The sequence below is a fragment of the Rhineura floridana genome, chromosome 17, assembly GCF_030035675.1.
Source record: "Rhineura floridana isolate rRhiFlo1 chromosome 17, rRhiFlo1.hap2, whole genome shotgun sequence".
Lineage (NCBI taxonomy): Eukaryota > Metazoa > Chordata > Lepidosauria > Squamata > Rhineuridae > Rhineura > Rhineura floridana.
The window spans coordinates 16,967,927-16,988,214 of record NC_084496.1 but is presented as its reverse complement, the minus strand read 5'-3'; the positions used below and the strand labels follow the sequence as shown (position 1 = coordinate 16,988,214).

Genomic DNA, 20,288 nt, shown 5'->3' with positions numbered 1-20,288 from the left:
GTCCTCCTTGCAGGCTTCCCACAGGCATCTGGTTGACCACGGTGAGAACAGGATGCTGGCCTGATTCAATGGCCTGATTCTGGTATGTTCTTACATTGTTAATGTGTAAATAGCAAATTACCTTTTCTATTATTTCACTATGGTGTCATTGGTTACCAAAGGCAGGAGTGAGGGCAATGTGTCCCCTACTTGTATAGAAGTCAGAGGCAAATCTAGAAGCACAGCAAATCTTCTGACACTGGCTATCTGCTGAAATTGCAGGCTTCTCCAAACAAGAAAATAAGTAGTGGCTAAGAACACTGTATAGTGGGGAGAGCAGGGGGAGGAGGGGTGTGTACCCTCCAGATGTTGCTGAACTACATTTCCTGACATCCCTGATCACTGGCCATGCTGGATGGGGCTAATGAAGTCCAACTACATCTGGAGGGCACCACATTGGTTATCCCTGGGGTAAAGTGTCATACTAGGACCAGATCCATGTTCAAATTGTCACTCAGCTATGAAATGCTTCAGGTGATGTTAGACAGATGCAGACTGTGATGTTCCTATATTAATGTATATATGGTAAGTGTTGGTTGTTTAGAAGATACACACTAATCTACCTCACAGAGTTTTAGTGAAGATAAAAATAGTGGAGGACTATGTACTCCCTTCGTTCCTTGGGAGTACGTAAAAATTAAAAAATGTAACACGGATATGTAAAAAACAATACTTATAAGAGCTATTAAATTTGATTTCTGTAATTGGTACAAGCATCAAACCTGTGGAAGATTGTCTTCTTTGTTGTTCTTATACTGTTAACACTTTCAAAATGTTTGAGAATATATGACTGATCAATTGACGGAATGTTTTCTGACCAGTCAAATGTCCAACCCTAATGATGTAATACACTGTAAACTTACCAAACAATTGAGAAGGATTGGCGTTAGTAGCTTTTTCATAATTAGTAAGTCCTTCATAAATAACCTTCCCAACAGCAGCATAGAGACACTCCAGTTCTTCATACTTTGATGCAACGCTTGAAGTACCTGCACCATAGTTAACAATAAATCAAAAGCGAGATAGATTTATTTATATATACAAATTGGCAATCTTAACAAAAAAAGTGGAGCAACCAGTTGCAAAGCATTTCAGTATTGAGGGTCACAGCCTGTTGGACTTTTCTGTAACAGCTATAGATGCGCCAACAGATCCAGCAGCATTGACTAAAAGGGAGAACTTTTGGATATACTCTCTGGACACATTGGCATCACATGGTCTGAACTTGGAGGACAGTACCAGCATTAGTTAGCTTCTGCAAATCAAGCCCCTCTGAGCATTCCATTCTCAAACCTCTATAACTGCCACCTTGGTAACAGTAATTGTATGTTAGCAGCTGATGAAGGCGGAAGCATATATATATATATGCTTCCACCTTCATCAGCTGCTAACATACAATTACTGTTACCAAGGTATATATATATAGTTGTCTTTCATTCAAGCAGCTACCACAGATGGAGAAACACCCAGTGCAGGATGTTACACTGCTAGTAGTAAATTACAGTGATCTTCATTATCTCCAGCTTTGTTTAGATAAGAACTAGCTGGTTTGTCTGAGTTCTTGTTTTCCACCTACCAAGAAAGCTGGTTGGATTTGATATTTTAAAAAATGAGGGATGAACCATTGTTATTTTTCTACTTCCCAGCAGCCCTAGGTACAACCTGAAACAATAAACCACCTAGCAGAGCCTCATTTCATTGTCTCACACCTCCTCGAGCATTCCATCTTAAGACTGTGACTAAATGCAGACTCCCTGCATAGGTTCTATGTCAGCCAATTCATCTCCCTTATTCCAATTTGTTTACCATCCAGCTCAGGGGGTGGGGGAAGTTTTTCAGCCCAAAGGCCACATTCCTTTCTAGGCAATCTTCCTGTGAAGTGGGGTGGGAGTGGTCAAATACCAGTGGTCAAAATCATGGCCAGAATCAAAAGTGAATGGAGCAACACTTATTTACTTTCTTACTTATTTATATATGCCACCCTCTCATAAAATACCAGGGCAGCATATAGGAATATAAAAACACAAAAGAAGTACAAACCATTCCTTAAAAGTGACTGGCTATATCCCTCTTTATTCTCCATCCAGGCAAGTAAGACGCATTATCAGAGTTCAAGAACATATTCTAGCCAAGCAAAAACACTAAAAAAAGGGGGAGGCACAAAGCTGGGCTGGTGAAGGGTGTGCCCTGTGCAGAAGGGGTGCAGCAGAGGAGAGGGTGTGGCCTGGGAAGAGTCTTGAGGGCCAGACAGAGAGGTGTGGAAGGCCCTTTCAGCCCCTGGGGCTGAGGTTCCCCATCTCTGATCAGGCTTGTTGAAGCTTGCTCGTTATTTTGTAGCATTTTGGCCGGCCTAATACAGGTATTGCCCTCATAGGGTTTTTGGAATTCTTTATTACTGGATTTCTGTAACCAATTAAGGACTCCTCTCTACATTTCCTGCTTGAAACACAGAGTTTGCAACCTCTCAAGCAAGGCGGGAGGGGGGCTTCTGCCATAAAGTCCTCCACATAACAATTTTCTAAATGTAGTTGCAACTTAAAGACTTTTCTTCCTCTTCCCACTTATTCATTGTTACCTAAAGTCTGCCTTTACACCCAATTTCCCTTTCTTGTCTTATTAAAACAGCCATGTTCAACAACTGAAAAACTGCACCTTCAAAGCAGAAAAATAGTAACTGCACAAGACGTTAAATTTATGACATGCATTTCTAGAGCCAAAGTAATAACTGCTACAGGTTATTAAGTTTTTATGCCAGTGAATAATGATGTATTCCTCATGATTACTTATTTCAACTTCTTTTAATTGGGGTTGAAAGAGCAAAAAAAAAGTCCATAAAAATTGGCACAAACGAGAGGATCGAATATTTGGAGATGTTCTGCCCCTCTTCCCCTGGTCACAGAACTTATTTTCTAATAAAAGGGGGCCAAAGCAGGAGACTGTCCCTCTCCAACATACTTGGTTCCGTCGGGAAGTTACTCATCAAGCGAGAAAGCAGGCTGTGGACGGCCCTCAGAACTTTGGTGTTTCCACATGTCATGCAAGAGGCGATCCCTCGTTGCAGAGGTTTGAAGCTACTCAGAATAGCTGGAGACTGCAGCACAGTCAGGAGAAAGCTGAGAACCTCCAATCCAGTGCATATATTAGCGAAGTTGGCTTGGTTGGGTTGTTCCTAGAATAAAATGTCAAGAGAAATGTCTCTGTCTCTCTCTCACACACACACTCATGCCACTTAAGAGAAAACCCAAAATAAAGTGGTTTCAGGCTTTCACAAGAGAGCTTTCATTCCTGCATCAATCATGTGTTGTTCCAAACACTGCAGGTTTGTGAGGCAAAATGTTGCTGAACCGGGTATGCTCTTTCCATATGGTCAGATCACATTTATAATAAACATATGGAGGGGGAGAGAGGTATTGTGCTATTGTATCCACCCCCAACCTTCTTGCATTCATTGGTCGGGGTCACATGATCTGAGATCTTGCAGTCCTTACCTGGAGAGAAAAAACAAGCTACTGAATATTTGGAGGTCGAAGACAAGCCAGGCACTGAAATTCCACTTCCTACCCCAACCCCTACCCCTACCCCTACCAATGCATTTATTCTTTGGTCAATTCAACTCTCTAAAAAGGGGCTACAGTTCGACTGAACTGCTCAGGAAAACCAAAACTATTCCACAATTTGTTTTTTGGCCTTAATATTCAAAAATCACACAATATTTAAAGTTGCATTGTTTGATTAATTCAGATCATTGACTGAAAGGATGCCTGACTGATTAGGCAGCAGATTTTAAAAAAAGCAATGACCACAATTTTTTCCAATTCAAGCACATCTTAATAACTAGTAATATTAAGCACCATTTCCCCCCTTTTTTTCTCAAATAAGACAGAATGCCTTTTTAAGACAGGGGTAGCTAATGTGACACCCTCCAGATGTTGTTGAGCTATAACTACCATCATCCTTGATCATTACCATAATGGTTGGGGCTGATGGGTGTTGGACTACAACTATAAAGTCTGGATGGCACTACATTGGCTACCCATATTCTAAGATGCCAGCTGCAACACAAGTGCACATCATCCGAACATGAAGAAAGTATTCTTGTTTCAGAACTATTGGTTTTACTAATATGCAAATTTACTGACTTTACTGGCTTAGTTAATGAAAAGGAACATGTAAATAGGCACACTTCTTGGTTTAAGAAGAGTTTAATTTTCCCCTTCCATGTATGCATGCCCTAGGTTTCTCCACCACTTCCATTTGGACCTCAAGTGACTGGCACAACAGTAAACAAGATAGTTAGCACCAGACTCCCAATCAAAATCCCCTTGACAACACTCTGTGGATAGAAACTGACCATTTGCCACAATTTAGCAAGGATTCAGAAAGGAACTTTCATCTAGGTGTGACCCTGTCCATATTTTGTCTCCACCTACAGTGTGTAGCTGGAATTCCATACATGAGCCATCTGTAGGTATTTGCTCTGCAAGTACGTTCCCTACACTGTGATTCCTCTCTGCATGTGACTTGCCATGGCCTGAACTGTGCAAGGTGATTTGAGGAGCAGAAGAGGCCCTCAATGGTGGATGATTTCACCGTGCTGGGCAAATTATCTTAAATAGTGTCAATAAAGGCTTTAAACTCAGAGGACATCCAAGTATTTTGCAATATATAATACTATCTTCCAATAATTCTGTGCATACTGACATTCTTGCCACATACTTAAGAAGATCTGCCCTAAGGGTTCTACATTTCCAACATTTAAATGTATGAATGGAGAATATTCTATTAAGTTGGGCTGGTGTTAAGTACCATAACTATTTAAACTGGATTTCCTGAACAGAGAAATTCAATGATACTGCTATGACCAACTAAAATTATTTGTAATCATTTCTAATCCCCACCTTTGCACCAGTGGGTATCAGGCCACCTTTTACAGAGAATCTCCACTGCAGCATTTTACTGATTATATGTGATTATTCTTCAGGAACACATTACCGGCTAACTCCTAGGTTCTATAGCAGAGGCAGGGAATCTTTGGCCCTTCAGATATTGCTGAACTCCTATCATCCCCGACCATTAGCCATGCTTGCTGAGGCTGTTGGGAGTTGTAGTTCATCAACTTCTGGAAGGTCAAAGGTTCCGTGCACCTGCTGCACACAACAAGTGACTTATTAAATAGGACCCTATCTGTTTTGTTTAAAAAGGAGGCAGCTGTTCAACATGCATTAATAACCATGTGATATCATTATGAGATATAAGAAGTAACCATACTTAGGAACATAAGAAGCTGCTTTATACCAAGTCAGACCACTGGTCCATCTAGCTCAACATTGTCTACACTGACTGGCAGCAGCTTTCTAGGGTTCCAGGCAGGACAGTTTTCCCAGCCCAATCTGGAGACACCAGGGATTGAACCTGGGACCTTCTGCATGCAAAACAGATGCTCTACCACTGAGCTATAGTCCTTCTGTTTTACTGCTTTTTTCCCAGTGTAATGCTGAAAAATTGTGTCCTGTCCTCGCCCCAGAATTGGAAATCTTTGCCCTTTAATGAAATATGAAATGGTGCCCAATATGCACTCAAGGAGACTGGTGCTTTGGTCCCTTTCAACTATTATTTCAAAATTGGGGTAGCTCTGTGGTGAAGCACATGTTTTGTGCCACGAAGATCCCAGATTCATTCTCTCATTATCTCTAGTTAAAAGAATCAGGTAGCTGGGGATGGGAAAGGTTTCTGCCCAAGACCCTGGAGAATTGCTGCCAGTCAGAGAAAACAATGCTGGGTTAGATGGTCAAAAAGTCTGACCTGGTGTAAGACAGCTTCCAGTCATCATCTCCTCTTCTTTTCATCATCTTTATAAACAGATTTCAAACAAAAAGACAGAGGCACTGTGGGTGAATGGTTCCCTTGTCTGAGAAATTGGGCAATTGCCTGCTCTAGACAGGGTTGTGCTCCCCCTGATAGAGCAGGTATGCAGTCTGGGGGTACTTCTGGATCCAGCTCTGTTCTGGAGGCCCAGATAACCTCAGTAGCTAGAAATGCCTTTCACAAGTTGCACTTGGTAAGACAACTACAACCATTCCTGGACCGGGAGAGCTTGGACACAGTAATTCAGACACTGGTGACTTCAATACTGGATGACTGCAATGCACTCTATGTAGGGCTTCCCTTGCACCTGACCCAGAAACTGCAATTAGTGCAGAATGCTGCAGCCAGATCACTCACAGGGTGAGACCTTGTCAGCATAGAACACCTGCACAAAAGATCTTCACTGGTTGCTAATTTGTTACCAGGCCAAGTTCAAGGTGTTACTATTGGTATAATAATGCCCTTAACAGTTTGGGAACAGTTTTCTTGCGAGACCACCTTACCCTGTATGTGCTTGATGAAAGTGTGTGGAGAAGCCCTCCTTACATCCAAAGAATGCCATCTACACTCTTGAGCACAAGAAGGTGCAGGACAGAAAGAAGGCAAGACAGTGGTCCTGGGACCTATGGAAAGCTGATTAATCTTAAAAGGCTGGATCCAGATGCAGAACCACCTTGTCTTGATGAAACACGCATAACTGTGGATCTGAAGACAACGCCCCCAACTCTGAAACCCAACACACTGATGTAATGGAAACCAGGAACACCATTTTAAAGGTGAGAAAATTCAGCAAACAGGTGGCTAGAGGTTCAAACGGAGAACCAGTTAATGCAGACAGAACCCAATTGAAGTTCCATGTGGGGAATCTGTGAACTGTCTGAGGAGACAGCAGTGCAAGCCTCCTTAAAAAATGCTGATACAAAGGATGTGATGGGACCCCCCACCTGGAAAAAATGCTGCTAAGTGTAGCAGCTTGGTGTTTCAAAGTCGCTGCACTCAAGCCCTTATCCAAAACCCAACTGAAGAAACCCCAGCAAGTCTTGTACATTTCTGGAAAGTGACTTTGTTTGCTGATTGATGCCTGGAGGCCAAGAGTGTTTCCAAAACCTTCCCAAAAAATTCTAAGTCTGCCAGCCATTGCTGCTCAGCCTCCAAGCTGTCAAGTGGAAGAGAAGTGGAAGAGTTTGGGCCAAGGATGGCATACTAGTCCCTGGAGAAGGAGATTCAGTTGTATCGGTAGTTGCCATGGTTCCCTTACTGACAGGTTCCACCAGGTCTTGGAACCATGGCCACCTCGGCCAATATGGAACCACAATAATGACCTTAGTATCCGTACTCTCTGGATGGTGCATTGGAGAAGGCCAAATGGGAGGAAAGCATACAGGAGGCCCTTCAGCCAGTTCGTCTCAAAGACATTCGTGCCAAGGGCTTGGGGACATGGAGTTCTTGTGATAAAGGACTTCAACTGCTCGTTCTCTGGGCTGGCAAGCAGATCCACTAACGGCCTGGCCAAACTTTGTATCATCTGATGAAAAACCACCAGATTCAACCATCACTCAGCTTCCTTGATTGCAGTCCGGTTTAGCTAATCAGCCATGGCATTGCTGGTCTCTGCCAGATGTTTGGCTTTCAAAGAGGACAGATGACGCTCTGCCCACTGGAATAGACATTCCGTGTCGGCTATCCAAGACCTCGAACGTGCCCCCTTGTTTGTTCACATATGCTCTGGCAGATGTGTTGTCAGTATAAATGAAAATGTGTGTTCCCTTGATCTCTGAAGTGAAGGCCTTCAGTCTGACCCTGATGGCTCTCAGTTCCAGAACATTGATGCTGAGTTCTGACTCCTGCTTGGAGCAGGTTCCCTGTGCCATTTGCTGGTCTATATGAGCTCCCCATCTGAAGAGACTCGCGTGTGATGTCAGCAGAGCTTGGAAAAGTTATTTTGAACTACAACTCCCATCAGCCCAATCCAGTAGCCATGCTGGCTAGGGCTGATGGGAGTTGTAGTTCAAAAAAGTAACTTTTCCAAGCTCTGGATGTCAGTATGACCTGGGGAGGGTCACTGACCCCCACAGTCAGCCAATGAGGAATGAACCACCAGCCAACTCTGACTTCAGATGCAAGGGAACTGGCAGCATCATTTTTTTCCATAGGAGAATCTGGTTCTGCAGAGGTGGTAGTAGTTGTTGCAGGAACCTGGAATGGTACTGTGCCCAGAGAACATCATATGCAGAGACCATTAGACTTCATCGATGGGCGAGAATCATCAAGTGTGAGTGGGATGTGAGTGACACAACCTGTCTCGTAAGTGCAGTAGCTTCGAGGCTCGTCCTGTGGTGAAACTCATGCGAAACTGTCTCATGTCTAGCTGAACATCAAGGTGAGTGACCAACTGAGAGGGAGATAGCATACTCTCCTCCATGTTCACCACAAACCCCAACCAGCGAAGGCAGGCCAGGGTGAGGAGGGTGTCCTCCTGAGACTGATGTTTCAACTGAGCCCTCACCAGAATGTCATTCAGGAAGGGTTAAATGCAGACCCCCATGGTCCCCCCCAGAGGTCCCTGTCAGAGGGTTTGAGTTAGGATGAGGGGGCCTTCTTTGCACCCTTCTGAAACTTCCCAGAGCTAAAGGACGTACCCCGTTGTCTGCCTGAGCAGAAGCATCCTCTGCCCCTGTCCTGTTTTCCTCAACAGGGTCTACCGGAAGAAAAACCCCTGGGTCTTGAAAATTGTCTAGGGGGACGAAAAAGCCGAGCCTACCTTTCCTTACGATCATCATTCCCCAATGTTTAGGCCCAATAGAAGGGACTTAATCTTTTCCTTAGTCTCCATTAGATGTGCTTCTTATGGTTTCCCAAACAGTTTTGAACCAATGAAGGACAGAGCACCGAAGCATGTTTGGGACCCAGTATCCACCGCTCACTTGTGGAGCCAGATATTATGGCGGGCTACTGTGGTGGAGGCCACAGACCAGGCCACCAACTGCATAGTATCCATAGAAGCATCGGCAGACAGAGCAAAAGCATATGCCATCTTTTTCATAGCATCGAACTTAGGGACATCCTCCCTGGCTCCCACCTCCTCTGTCCACATGAAAACTGCAGAACTGGCAAGGGAAGCAACTGGTGAATCCACTGCTGGATAACGCAGGGGATCCAGAACACATTGGGGGAACACATAATGTCTCTTAGCCCATGCAGAGGGAAACTGTGACTTACTTGGAGCAGCCCATTCTGTGTCCCATACAGCATTAAAAACCTGCGGGAAAGGAACTACAACAGGTTTATTATCCACGGATGGAAAAGCCTTTCTAGCCCCCACAGACCCAGAAGGGGAAGAGGCCTCCATTCCCCGTTGTGCTTCAGTCACAAGTAGCAGATGGAACACTTCGGGAGTGAAGAGTCTGGGCTGGGATTGAACAGCCTCCAGTTCCTCCTCTGATAACTCATCCTCCTCCTTATCAGCCCAATTGGGCGAGACATCCGAATCAGACAATGCCCCAGAATCAACTGTAGTTCGCTTAGGATGGGCCTCCCCTTCCCCCGTGGACAAAGACCTTTGGGAGGGAGATTGTACCCCCCCCGGGGAGGTCTGAATTGGGACCACATTCCTTTGATTTTGCTGGATTGGGGTGTGCCCTGCTTCCCCCACTGGGGAAGGGGAATACATAATCTGCTGGGAGGAGGACTGCCTCTGTATGCCACTGGTGTGAATAGGACATGGGGCTCAAGACGCTGTAACCAGTGTCCCACCATTACCCAGAAGGGGAAAGAGTGTGTAACTGGAGAAGTATCCCTGGAAGAGCAGGGAGAAGAGGCAGGCAACCTGGCAGAGCTACTGTGTGAATGAGATCTGCCAGAGAACCCCCTTCTGGTGCGATGACCAGAGCAGGACCTGCGCCTCCGTTTTCCCTTATGGGAGTGCGTCCTTGAAAGTTTTGTTCTCCTTCCTTTGAGCACATGACTCACAGAATCCTTAATTTCTAAAGATATGAATCCCTTAATCCAGGATATAAATTTGGGAAACTCAGACTGCAGGGGAAAAACACCAGTCCCAGAACCAGGAGTACTCACCCCCCCCCACTGCCCATGCTGTGTGCAGGAGAAGAGGTTGCTAGATGCCTCCTGGCAGTCTCAGAAAACAAAGCCTCAGCATCAGACACGTCTCCCACATGATCAGAGTTGTGGCGGGAGACCGCAGAGGCAGCAGAAAAAGCCACAAAAATGTTGGCTGCAGCTGCCCTGCACAGTTAAGAGAAAGCATGGGAAGCTGCAGGAAAGGCACCTCATCCACAGCATGTGTGCTGCCCAACCCCTTCATAGCAGGAACCTTTGAAGAATCAGCCACCTGACAACCACGTATGTCAATATCAGTGAGGGGGGGAGCTGGGTGACTGCGATCCTACTCAGTACTAGCAAATACGCAGCACCCACAGAGCCACCAGGCCCAGAGGAGACCTGCAAAGTCTGCAAAAATGGCAGCCATAGCAAGAGACTAAGGTGAGCAGCTCGCCAGGCTCCATTTCCTCTGAGCCACAAGTGCAACTAAACGAGCCCAGCTGGGCAGTAGAAATCACCCACGTCCTCCCCAGGCCCACAGTTTTAAAGGTGGGAGGAAATAACACTAAGAAAAATGAAGAGCACCTCTAGAACGCAGACAAATAGAAAATGGAGGCTGACAGGGAGAAGGTAAATGGGGAGGGACAGAACCAGGAGGAACTCTGGGCAAACACAAAAGAGGAGAGGAGCAGAAAAAAAGCAAATAACAGCAGCTAAAAAAAGTTAGCAAGAGAGAGCAAAGACTCAATCTTCATAGACTACAGGCAGGGTCGGTCTGAGGGTGGGACGACTCCTCCCCCTGGAGAGAGGCAAAAGGATTAGAAGATGCTGTCTGTCAAGGCCAGTGGGAGGAGTCATCCCTACTCAGGAATGTCCTCCAGCCCTACCTAGCAAATGGCAGCTACTTTCCACTTGATTATAGGGGTGAGGGTGCTCTCTCTCTCTTGCCCTTAGGACCGGGAATAGTAGTTTGTGCAGGGACAGGAAATTTGTCTCCCTCCAAATGTTGTTGGAATCCGTCAGCTGACATGGCTAATGGACAGAGATGATGGGAGGCAGCCCAGCAACATCTGGAAGGAAACAGGACCCCCACCCTTGTTAAAGAGTGCTGGATTATGACTGGGGAGACTCAGTTGGAATCGTTTAGCCAGGAAGCTCACTTAGTGACCTTGAGTGAGTTACTCTCTTTCTAAGGGGGGGAGGGGGGAAATAGAGTTGTATCCAATGCTAGTCCTACTTAGAGTAGATCAACTGAAATTAATGGCCACACTTGGGTCCATTCATCTCAATGGGTCTACTCCAAGTATTTATTATTAAATTTACATCCCACCCTTCCTCCCAAAGCGTGAGCCCAGTGCAGCAAACAATAGTGACAAAACACTAAAAAAAATAAAAACAAAACATTAGGCCTAAGAGGGAGGAAAACACATAACATAAAAAAGGAATGCCCCACTGATTCCTTATGTCACAAATCACACACAAAAAGGCATTTAAATGTTCAGCATATAATTTGTTGAAGAGAGACAGATGGGTAAGACAGTCTTCCACTTTTGAACCACTCAGAACTTACCCAAAACTTAGCTAATGACGGCAAGTCAAAGAGGAGGTGCAAGGAGTCCTGCCTTGCATATTAAAGCCCATAGCTGGCAAACTATGGAACAGACCATTGTGTCATAGGCATCACAATATTTCAGGACTCAGATCTGCACTTAGAAAATAAACTATGAACTCATCTGTAGCGTCACTGTCACATTTTGCAATACAAGCTGCATTCAGAAATATTTATTTTATTCATTAAACAGACATGTACAGTATAAGCTATATACACGCCTGCTAATGAATAAAATAACTATTTCAGACTGCTGCTTATAATGCAAAATGTGGCAATTAGCATCCATACAGAATAATGTGTAAAGCTATCGCTCATACCACTGGCACTCATTAGGCAGACCTTAAGGGTCAATTTGGATGTAGAAAATGTTTAATGAAACACATCACTGGTGTGGATAGATGTTTAAAACACCAGCTTCCCTCTCCTGCAGCTGTCCAAATTTTCAGATTACTTTTGTATGCTTCACAACCACGGACACACAACCCATCCCCAATCACATAATCTAGTTCCCAAACCAATCCCTCCCCTTTTTCGCCTCTGTTCCACATGCACACACAGAACAGTCGTCATCCTAAGCCAGTGTGATGTACTGTAGTAATTAATCAGACCTAGAACAAGGAGACCCGGGTTCAAATCTCCACTCAGCCATGAGGCTCACCAGGTGGGCTTCACTAGCTCTCAGCCTAGCCCAACTTGCAGGGTTACAGTGAGGATACAAGGGAATGGATATTTATGCCACTCTGAGGTCCTTGGAGGAAGAGAGGTATAAAAATCAGGCAGATAAATGCCTGAGCCTCTCATAGTAGTGATGAGGACAATTCTCTGGGAACTTAACACTTTAAAAAAACAAAGACTTGCATAAAATATCAACATCTGATCAATGTTACAATGCAAAGGCTAGCATTCATTTCCAATTCTCAGTGGTTGGTTTTTTATCCTAATCGTGGTGTCAAGAAAAAAGACAAGAGTAATTATTTGAGACTATAAATCAATTCCATTACGCTGAACATTTTCCAAGTCGTGACACCAAATTAAATTGGCAATTGAATAGGCTAACATGACATTTCAAGTTCTCTGCAGCAAATACCACACTGTAAACAACACACACTCAACACACACTCAGGATCTTCATTTAAAAATAAATGAAAATGAATCAATACATTTGTTATAACATGACAACTTGTAATACACCTGAGGTACTTTATTAAACATTTAATTATATTGTATCTTACTGATGCCTTGGAGTTATTTAAGGCCAAACATTAACTTACCACAGTCATTAGAAGCTTATCAAACCACTGCAGTTTGAGCTCCGATTTTGGCCACATGTCTGGTCGTAAAGCTGTCTTCAAAAGGTTGACACAACGTCGAGAAAGCAATTCTCCTGGAGAGCCAGCAGTGTTTGAGTTGTCATTTACCTAGCAATTTAACCGAAATAATTACTAAGTAGCACATATTTATCATCCTACTCTTTTAGAACTTTACTGATCATTTAATAGCATCATGCCTCCAGGGAAAACAGCTCCCATTTCACTTCTCTGAAAAGAATCGGTTTAAGTTGTTGTTGCTGTTATTAATTAAATGATGATGATGATCATCATCATCATCATCTCAAAGGAGCCCAGGGTGGCAAACAACAAGCAAGCAATAAAAACATCTTTAAAACAATTCCAAAAGAAATCCAGACTGGGAAAGATCTCTATTTAAAAGGCTTGTTGGAAGAGGAAGGTCATGCTGAAAAGACGACAGAGATGGCAGCTGTGTAATATTTAACGGGAGAGAATTCCAAAGGGTAGGTGCCACAGCACTAAATGCCCCATTCCTATATTGTGCGGAATGGACCTGCTGTAAGATGGTATCTGCAAAGAGTTCACTGATCAACTGGATATATAAGGAGTGAGAAGATGTTTCAGGTATCCTGGTCGCAAACTGTACAGGGCTTTATACCCCAAAACCAGCATCTTGAATTTAATTGGGGCAGTACAGTTAAGGGCAGGCTGTGCAGCAGGGGTGGCAGTGGCCCTCCAGATGCTGCAGAACTACAACTCCTATAATCTCTGACCAGTAGCCATGTTGACTGGTGCTGATGGGAGTTGGAATTCAACAATACTTGGAGGGCTGCAGGGTTTCCATCCCTGCTATACAGAGAAGGCCAGGAAATGATGAGCAAGGCTCAGATGCTGAAGCAGACCCCCAAAATAAGACCATCATTCAGCAAATGGGGGGGAGTGCGTCTTTCCTGGATGCCACATGACAGCATTTCCTGCATAAAACAGTGGTCCTCCAACTTTTGAGCTGTCCTCAATTTGGCAAATTACTATGTGCTCCCAACTCTACAAACCCAAACACTGCATACAATAGAAATGGGGAACCTTTTTCAGCCCCATGGGCCACACTTCCTTATGGGTAATCTTCCAAGGGCTGTATACCACTGGTAGGCAGAGAAAGAAGCAAAAAACTTTATGGGGAAAAAATCTTCCAAGGCAGCTCACAAAAACAGATGAGTAATATAATATATATTAAAAATAGTTGTTTTTATGCAAGAGGCCTCTGCAGCTGTTTAATTAGCCAGTCACTTTAAGGATTATTTGTATTGTTTTTAATGGTATTTTTTACTGTTCATACTGCCCTGATAATTTATATGGCAGTATAGAAATACGTTTATAAAGAGTTAAAACCAAAAGGTCAAGATCCAAAAGCAAAATTACTACAGACAGCAAGATATATAAACATTAAAACACAGCCTACAAAACCATAAAATTACAAAACAAAAACGGAGCAGCACCTCAAAATGCACAGTAGAACATAGGTCTATAGGAGCTGCGTCTTCCTCTGCAAGCACCCTGTCCATGTGACTACTGGTCTGGAGTGTTTGCACCTTATGTTGGGTCAGCGGGACAGACTGGGGATTCTGTTGGTGTACCGCCCACCCCGCTGCCCAACAGACTCCCTAGCTGAGCTGACGGAGGTGGACTCAGGTGTACTGTTGAGATCCCCCAGACTGTTGGTTCTGGGGGATGTCAACATACATGCCAAGGCCACCTTATCCGGGGCGGCTCAGGATTTTATGGTCTCCATGACAACCATGGGACTGTCCCAATATGCCATTGGCCCAACACATGTAGCAGGGCATATTCTACACTTGGTTTTTGCAACTGGACATGGAGATGGTGATCTGAATGTGGGGGGCCTTACATCAGTCCCTCTGTCATGGACAGATCACTGCTTGCTGAAGTTTAGACTTACAGCAGCTTTTCCCCTCTGCAAAGGTGGGAGACCTATTAAGCTGGTCCACCCCCATAGAATAATGGATCTGGATGGTTTCCAAAGGGCTCTGGGGAGTTTTCCAGCTGATAGGGCTGGCGTTCCTGTCAAAACCCTGGTTGAACTGTGGAATACAGAAATGACCCAGGAGGTTGACATGATTGCTCCTGAGCGCCCTCTCATGTGTAGAGCTCGTACGGCTCCAAGGTATACCCCAGAGCTGAGAGCAATGAAACAATATCGGAGATGGCTTGAGTGCAGATGGAGACAAACTCCTGGTGGATGCAATTACAAACTGGTAAGTGCCTACGGTAAGCTGTATTAAGGGGCAGTGAGGGCAGCAAAAAAAAACAATATTTTGCTGCCACTATCAAATCATCAATCTGCCGCCCAGTGGAGCTCTTCAGAATTGTCTGGGGGCTATTACACTCTGGCCCCAGGGACATGGTAGAACCATCTGAGGCCCGCTGTAATGAATTTGCTAGGCACTTCCAGGATAAAATCTTTAGCATCCGCCAGGACTTAGACTCCAGTGTTATAGCAGGTGAATCAAGCAAGGTATCCAGAGCACAGCCTTGTCCCGATCTCTTGGATGAGTTTCAGTTGGTGCAGCTTGAGGACATTGGCAAGGTGCTTGGACAGGTTCATGCAACCACTTCTGTGCTGGATCCTTGCCCTTCTTGGCTAATAAAAATTAGCAGGGATGGAACAGCCGGCTGGGCCAGGGAAGTGATTAATGCCTCTCTGCGAGAGGGGGTGGTCCCTGGCTGCCTGAAAGAGGCAGTAGTGAGACCAATCCTGAAGACACCCTCCCTGGAGCCAGAAAATCTTAATAACTATAGGCCGGTAGCAAATGTTCCATTCCTGGGCAAGGTCCTGGAACGAGTGGTTGCAGGCCAGCTCCAGACACTCTTGGATGAGACGGAATATCTGGATCCATTTCAGTCAGGTTTCAGGCCTGGTTTTGGCACAGAAACAGCCTTGGTCGCCCTGTATGATGACCTCTGTCGGAAGAGAGACAGGGGGAGTGTGACTCTGTTGATTCTCCTTGATCTCTCAGTGGCTTTCGATACCATCGACCATGGTATCCTTCTGGGGAGATGGGCTGAGTTGGGAGTGGGAGGTACTGCATTGCAGTGGTTCCACTCCTACTTGGCAGGTTGCCTCCAGAAGATGGTGCTTGGGGAACATTGCTCGGCACCCTGGACTCTCCAGTATGGGGTTCCGCAGGGGTCAGTTCTGTCCCCCATGCTGTTCAACATCTACATGAAACCATTGGGTGCAGTCATCCGGAGCTTTGGAGTGCGTTGCCATCAGTATGATGATGACACACAGCTCTGTTTCTCCTTGCATTTTCTTCAGGTGAGGCTGTCAATGTGCTGAACCAGTGCCTGGCTGCGACAATGGACTGGATGAGGGCTAATAAACTGAGGCTCAATCCAGACAAGACTGAGATGCTGCTAGTGAGTGGTTCTTCTGACAAGATGGTGGATGTCCAACCTGTCCTGGATGGGGTTGCACTCCCCCTGAAGGAGCAGGTTCATAGCTTGGGGGTTCTCCTAGAATCATCTCTGTCACTTGAGGCTCAGGTAGCCTCGGTGGCATAGAGTGCCTTCTACCAACTTCGGTTGGTGGCCCAACTACATCCCTATCTGTAGACGGATAACCTGGCTTCAGTTGTCCATGCTCTGGTAAGCTCCAAATTGCTCCACTTTTTTTGTCAAAATTGCTGACTTGTGGTTCCTGAAGCGCGTGCGTAGGTCAGTTGTGGTCTTTCCTACGTATTGGATATGACATCCTGGTCTTTTGCACTCGATGATGTAAACTATATTGCAGGACCTGCAGGTGATGTTCTGTTTGATGTAATCTGCCTGTCCTAGTGCTTGTAAAAATGGCTGTCTCCCTGAGGTACACACAGGTGATACAGCATTTGGAGTGACAAGGAAGAGACCCTGGATTGGTGATAAGTGGAGCAACCAGTTGCAAAGCATTTTAACATCGAGGGTCACAGTCTGTTGGACTTTTCCATTACAGTGACAGAGATGCCAGCAGATCCAGCAGCACTGACCAAAAGGGAGAACTTTTGGATTTACTCTCTGGACACATTGGCACCACATGGCCTGAACCTGGAGGACAGTACCAGCATCACTTAGCTTCAGCCAATGAAGCCCCTCTGAGCATTCCATCCTCAAAGCTCTATAACTGCCACCTTGGTAACAGCATTTGTATGTTGGCAGCTGATGAAGGCAGAAGCTGAAACGTTTTGTTAATATAATAAAAACCTCTGTTTGGTTAATCACAATTACGTTCATATATATATTTTAGGTGGTTAACGGAATCTTTATAGGGATCCAGAGCAAGCTTGAGTGAAGTTCTGTTTGTTGCTTTCAAAACTGTCTTATATGTATGTATGTGTATATATATATATATACGTGTATATATGTATATATATATATACGTGTATATATGTATATATATGTATTTATATATATAAATATATATATATATATGAACGTAATTGTGATTAACCAAACAGAGGTTTTTATTGTGTGTATATATGTTCAAAGTGGCTTACAATAGCACAAAAATGCAAATCACTACATCAATAACAACCATTTTGAAAACATAACAATCGCTTCAAATCATTTCAAGACATAATGATCCAATAATAACTCCAATTGATTACCTAACATTATGCCATTTAAAGTCATCATAAAACAGGCTATCAATCAAAACATATCAAATTAATAACATAACATTCCAATACAAAATCTTCCCACCAGCCCCAGCCCCATTTAATTACAACTCCTCCCAGCAGTTTCCCCAGCCTAGTCATTCTCATAGCATCCTACTATCTCGGGCATCCCAGTGCCAATGAGAAGCAATGCATTCTGAATCCCACAAAGACAGACTAATTTAGTGGCCCGTGAAAGTATCCAAGGGAAGAGGAAGCCAACAGAACCCTGTAGACCTCCCTCCAAATGGAGCAGCAAGGCTGTCTTTTTCATACTAATCAAGCAAATCATATAGATCAGAAGAGAACCGTACCTGGCAAGCAATTCTAATGAGGAAGTTGATAACCGTATCTGTGTGCTGCTTGTCAATGGGCTTCGAAAGGAGAGCATCAGCTCCAGGCAGTGACTGGCTGCGTCCAAACACCTAGGAGCACATTTAATATGAAAAAGTGATGGCAGATTGCTGTATCAGTGTGTAAACAACAAATGTCAGTGTAAAGCAGATATGAAAAGAAGAACAGAAATAGTTTAATGTTATTTACAAGGAAATCAGGGGGGAAAACACATGATCCTTACTGCACTTATTGCTCCAGTTGCAGTCCTGAACCGCTTCACTTCTTGGCCAGAATCTACTGAAAGCCCCCTCTTCACCGCAGAAGAGGCAGAACTTGCTCCTTCACTGTTGGATCCCTGATCCATATCTGAATCCGGCTTTTTGGGAGAGGGGGCGGGTTGAAAAAGAGAGAAGAGTCAAAGAGATGTGTTTTCTGCAGAAACCACAAGAATTTCATAACAGACACCAAAATGGCTGAAGTCCTCTTACCTGCTGATCTTTGATTCTTTGCAATTCCCATTTGATAACCACTTCTGCCAGGTCCACAGCCAATTTCCTTTGCTCAATAGTAACGCTGGGAGTGAAGCCCAATCTCTGCATGGCACTCACCATGTGCTGCACTAAATGATGCCTCACTGGATAGTAAACCTGTAAAAAGGTTTCCCATCATTATCTCCCTATATAATACACATACCTGTCAGTATAATTAACCCTTCACAGTTAAATAAATTAATTCCCCCATCATCTTGTCACTAAAGAAAAATTCATGGTAAAGTACAGGGGTTGACAGGGAGATGTAATCAGTGACACCACAATCCAGTTTAGACTCAGAAATAATGCCAGAGATATTTTCCAAGGTACAAAAATATTTTTCAGTCACTTCCAAGCCTGATAATGATCTTGCCTTGCAGAATTCTCCCCAAAATTAGTGCTATCTATGGATTAGCACTAAATCTGAATTGAAAAATCAGTTATGCTAATTGTTTTGCTTCCAGATACCACTGCACTTGAACACAGGAGTGCTGAACAGCTGGGAAAAGACCATGATTTGGGTTCTAAAATACCATTAGAGCAAACCATTACTGATAGGATATTTGAAACAAAGCCTATGCGTCTCACACTTCAATACTTCATTGTATACAATCAGAATAAACTGAACAGTGCTAAACCAGGGCTGGGGAACCTCTAACCTGTGGAATGCAGCCCTCCATGTATCTCTTGGGATTCCTCCAGACCACACCCCTGAATAACCCAGCTCTATATCCTCTTTTAGTACTTTTGACTGACTGGACCATGTCCTTGAACTGTGATAATGCCTCTTGCTTGCCTGAACAGAGAGATTGTGGAGAGGTGCAGAAATCTCTGGCTTTTGCCTGGCTGGAATGTATCATATTGTACTAAGGTAAGAGTCACATCCATTTTGCTTCTGGCCCTGGCCAGCACTGGCATGTGTCCCCTGGTAGGCTGCCTACGAAGGAATGCTGCCTTGTGGATGCACAAGGTCCCCTACTTCTGTGCTAAACACAGATGGCAACAAGCTATTTGGTAAGGGAATCTGGCCTAAGGGCAAATCTTGGTCACCAAGGGGTTTAATTTGGTCCACAAGACCATTTTCCCCAATTGTTGGTACTTCAAAGTGCAGTACTGGGCTGTTTGAACCTCCAAAACTGGAAGTTCACACAGCAGCATACAGCACTGTGCTTTGAAGTTTTTTGACAACTGGGGCTTCAAAGCACAATAAAAAAGCTCACCCACCTGCCAAATTTGGCCAGCCAGGGGTGGGGAGATAAAAATCTGGCCTACTGTCCAGAAAAGGTTCCCCACCCCTGCTTTACTAGTTATGAAACTGAGAGGGACAAAAACTCTTCTTCCTCAATTCAAGTTGTGTAAAGTATACCCAATGACACATTTATACCCCGAATTTCTTTGAAACCTAGCAAGGTCAGAGCATTACAATGAAAAGAAAAGACAAGCTTTCTACTTTAAGATTTCTGGCCATTTGATTAGAGACCACTTTAATCTTAAATTTGTAATTCTCTCTTGAACCCACAAACAGTCAAAACCTTTATTTTAAAATGACAAAAATCAACCAAGCACTCTCATTCACATAGTAGTTCCAAATGACTAGAAATGCTATGGGAGTGTTCACTGACCCAAGACTACAACAGTTGTCCTGCACCAAGATTATTCCCATGACAGACACAATCCAGCCTAAAAAGCAACACAAACTACTATTCTGAAGTGCTTTGTGCTGAAACAAACCATTCCAAATTTGATTTGTCTTCTCTGCCATTTAAGAGCATCTCAGAGGGTTTCTGTATGCAGTGAACATTTATACCATGCAAACACTATTCAAAAGTTATTTGGGTCAAAGCCAACA

The 20,288-nt window shown here is 44.2% G+C and overlaps 1 protein-coding gene across 3 annotated transcripts in view; it reads right to left on the bottom strand.

The window, feature by feature from the left end:
• TRRAP (transformation/transcription domain associated protein) overlaps positions 1-20,288 on the bottom strand; it is a 321,632-nt gene that overhangs the window by 183,672 nt on the left and 117,672 nt on the right. For all 3 annotated transcript variants that reach the window (XM_061599260.1, XM_061599263.1, XM_061599262.1), the window contains exons 40-45: positions 18,398-18,556; positions 18,151-18,285; positions 17,888-17,998; positions 12,847-12,993; positions 2,995-3,208; positions 903-1,028 (exon numbers count right to left, since the gene is read on the bottom strand). In XM_061599260.1, coding sequence (XP_061455244.1) covers positions 903-1,028; positions 2,995-3,208; positions 12,847-12,993; positions 17,888-17,998; positions 18,151-18,285; positions 18,398-18,556 — 892 coding nt within the window. The remainder of the gene's footprint in view (positions 1-902; positions 1,029-2,994; positions 3,209-12,846; positions 12,994-17,887; positions 17,999-18,150; positions 18,286-18,397; positions 18,557-20,288) is intronic.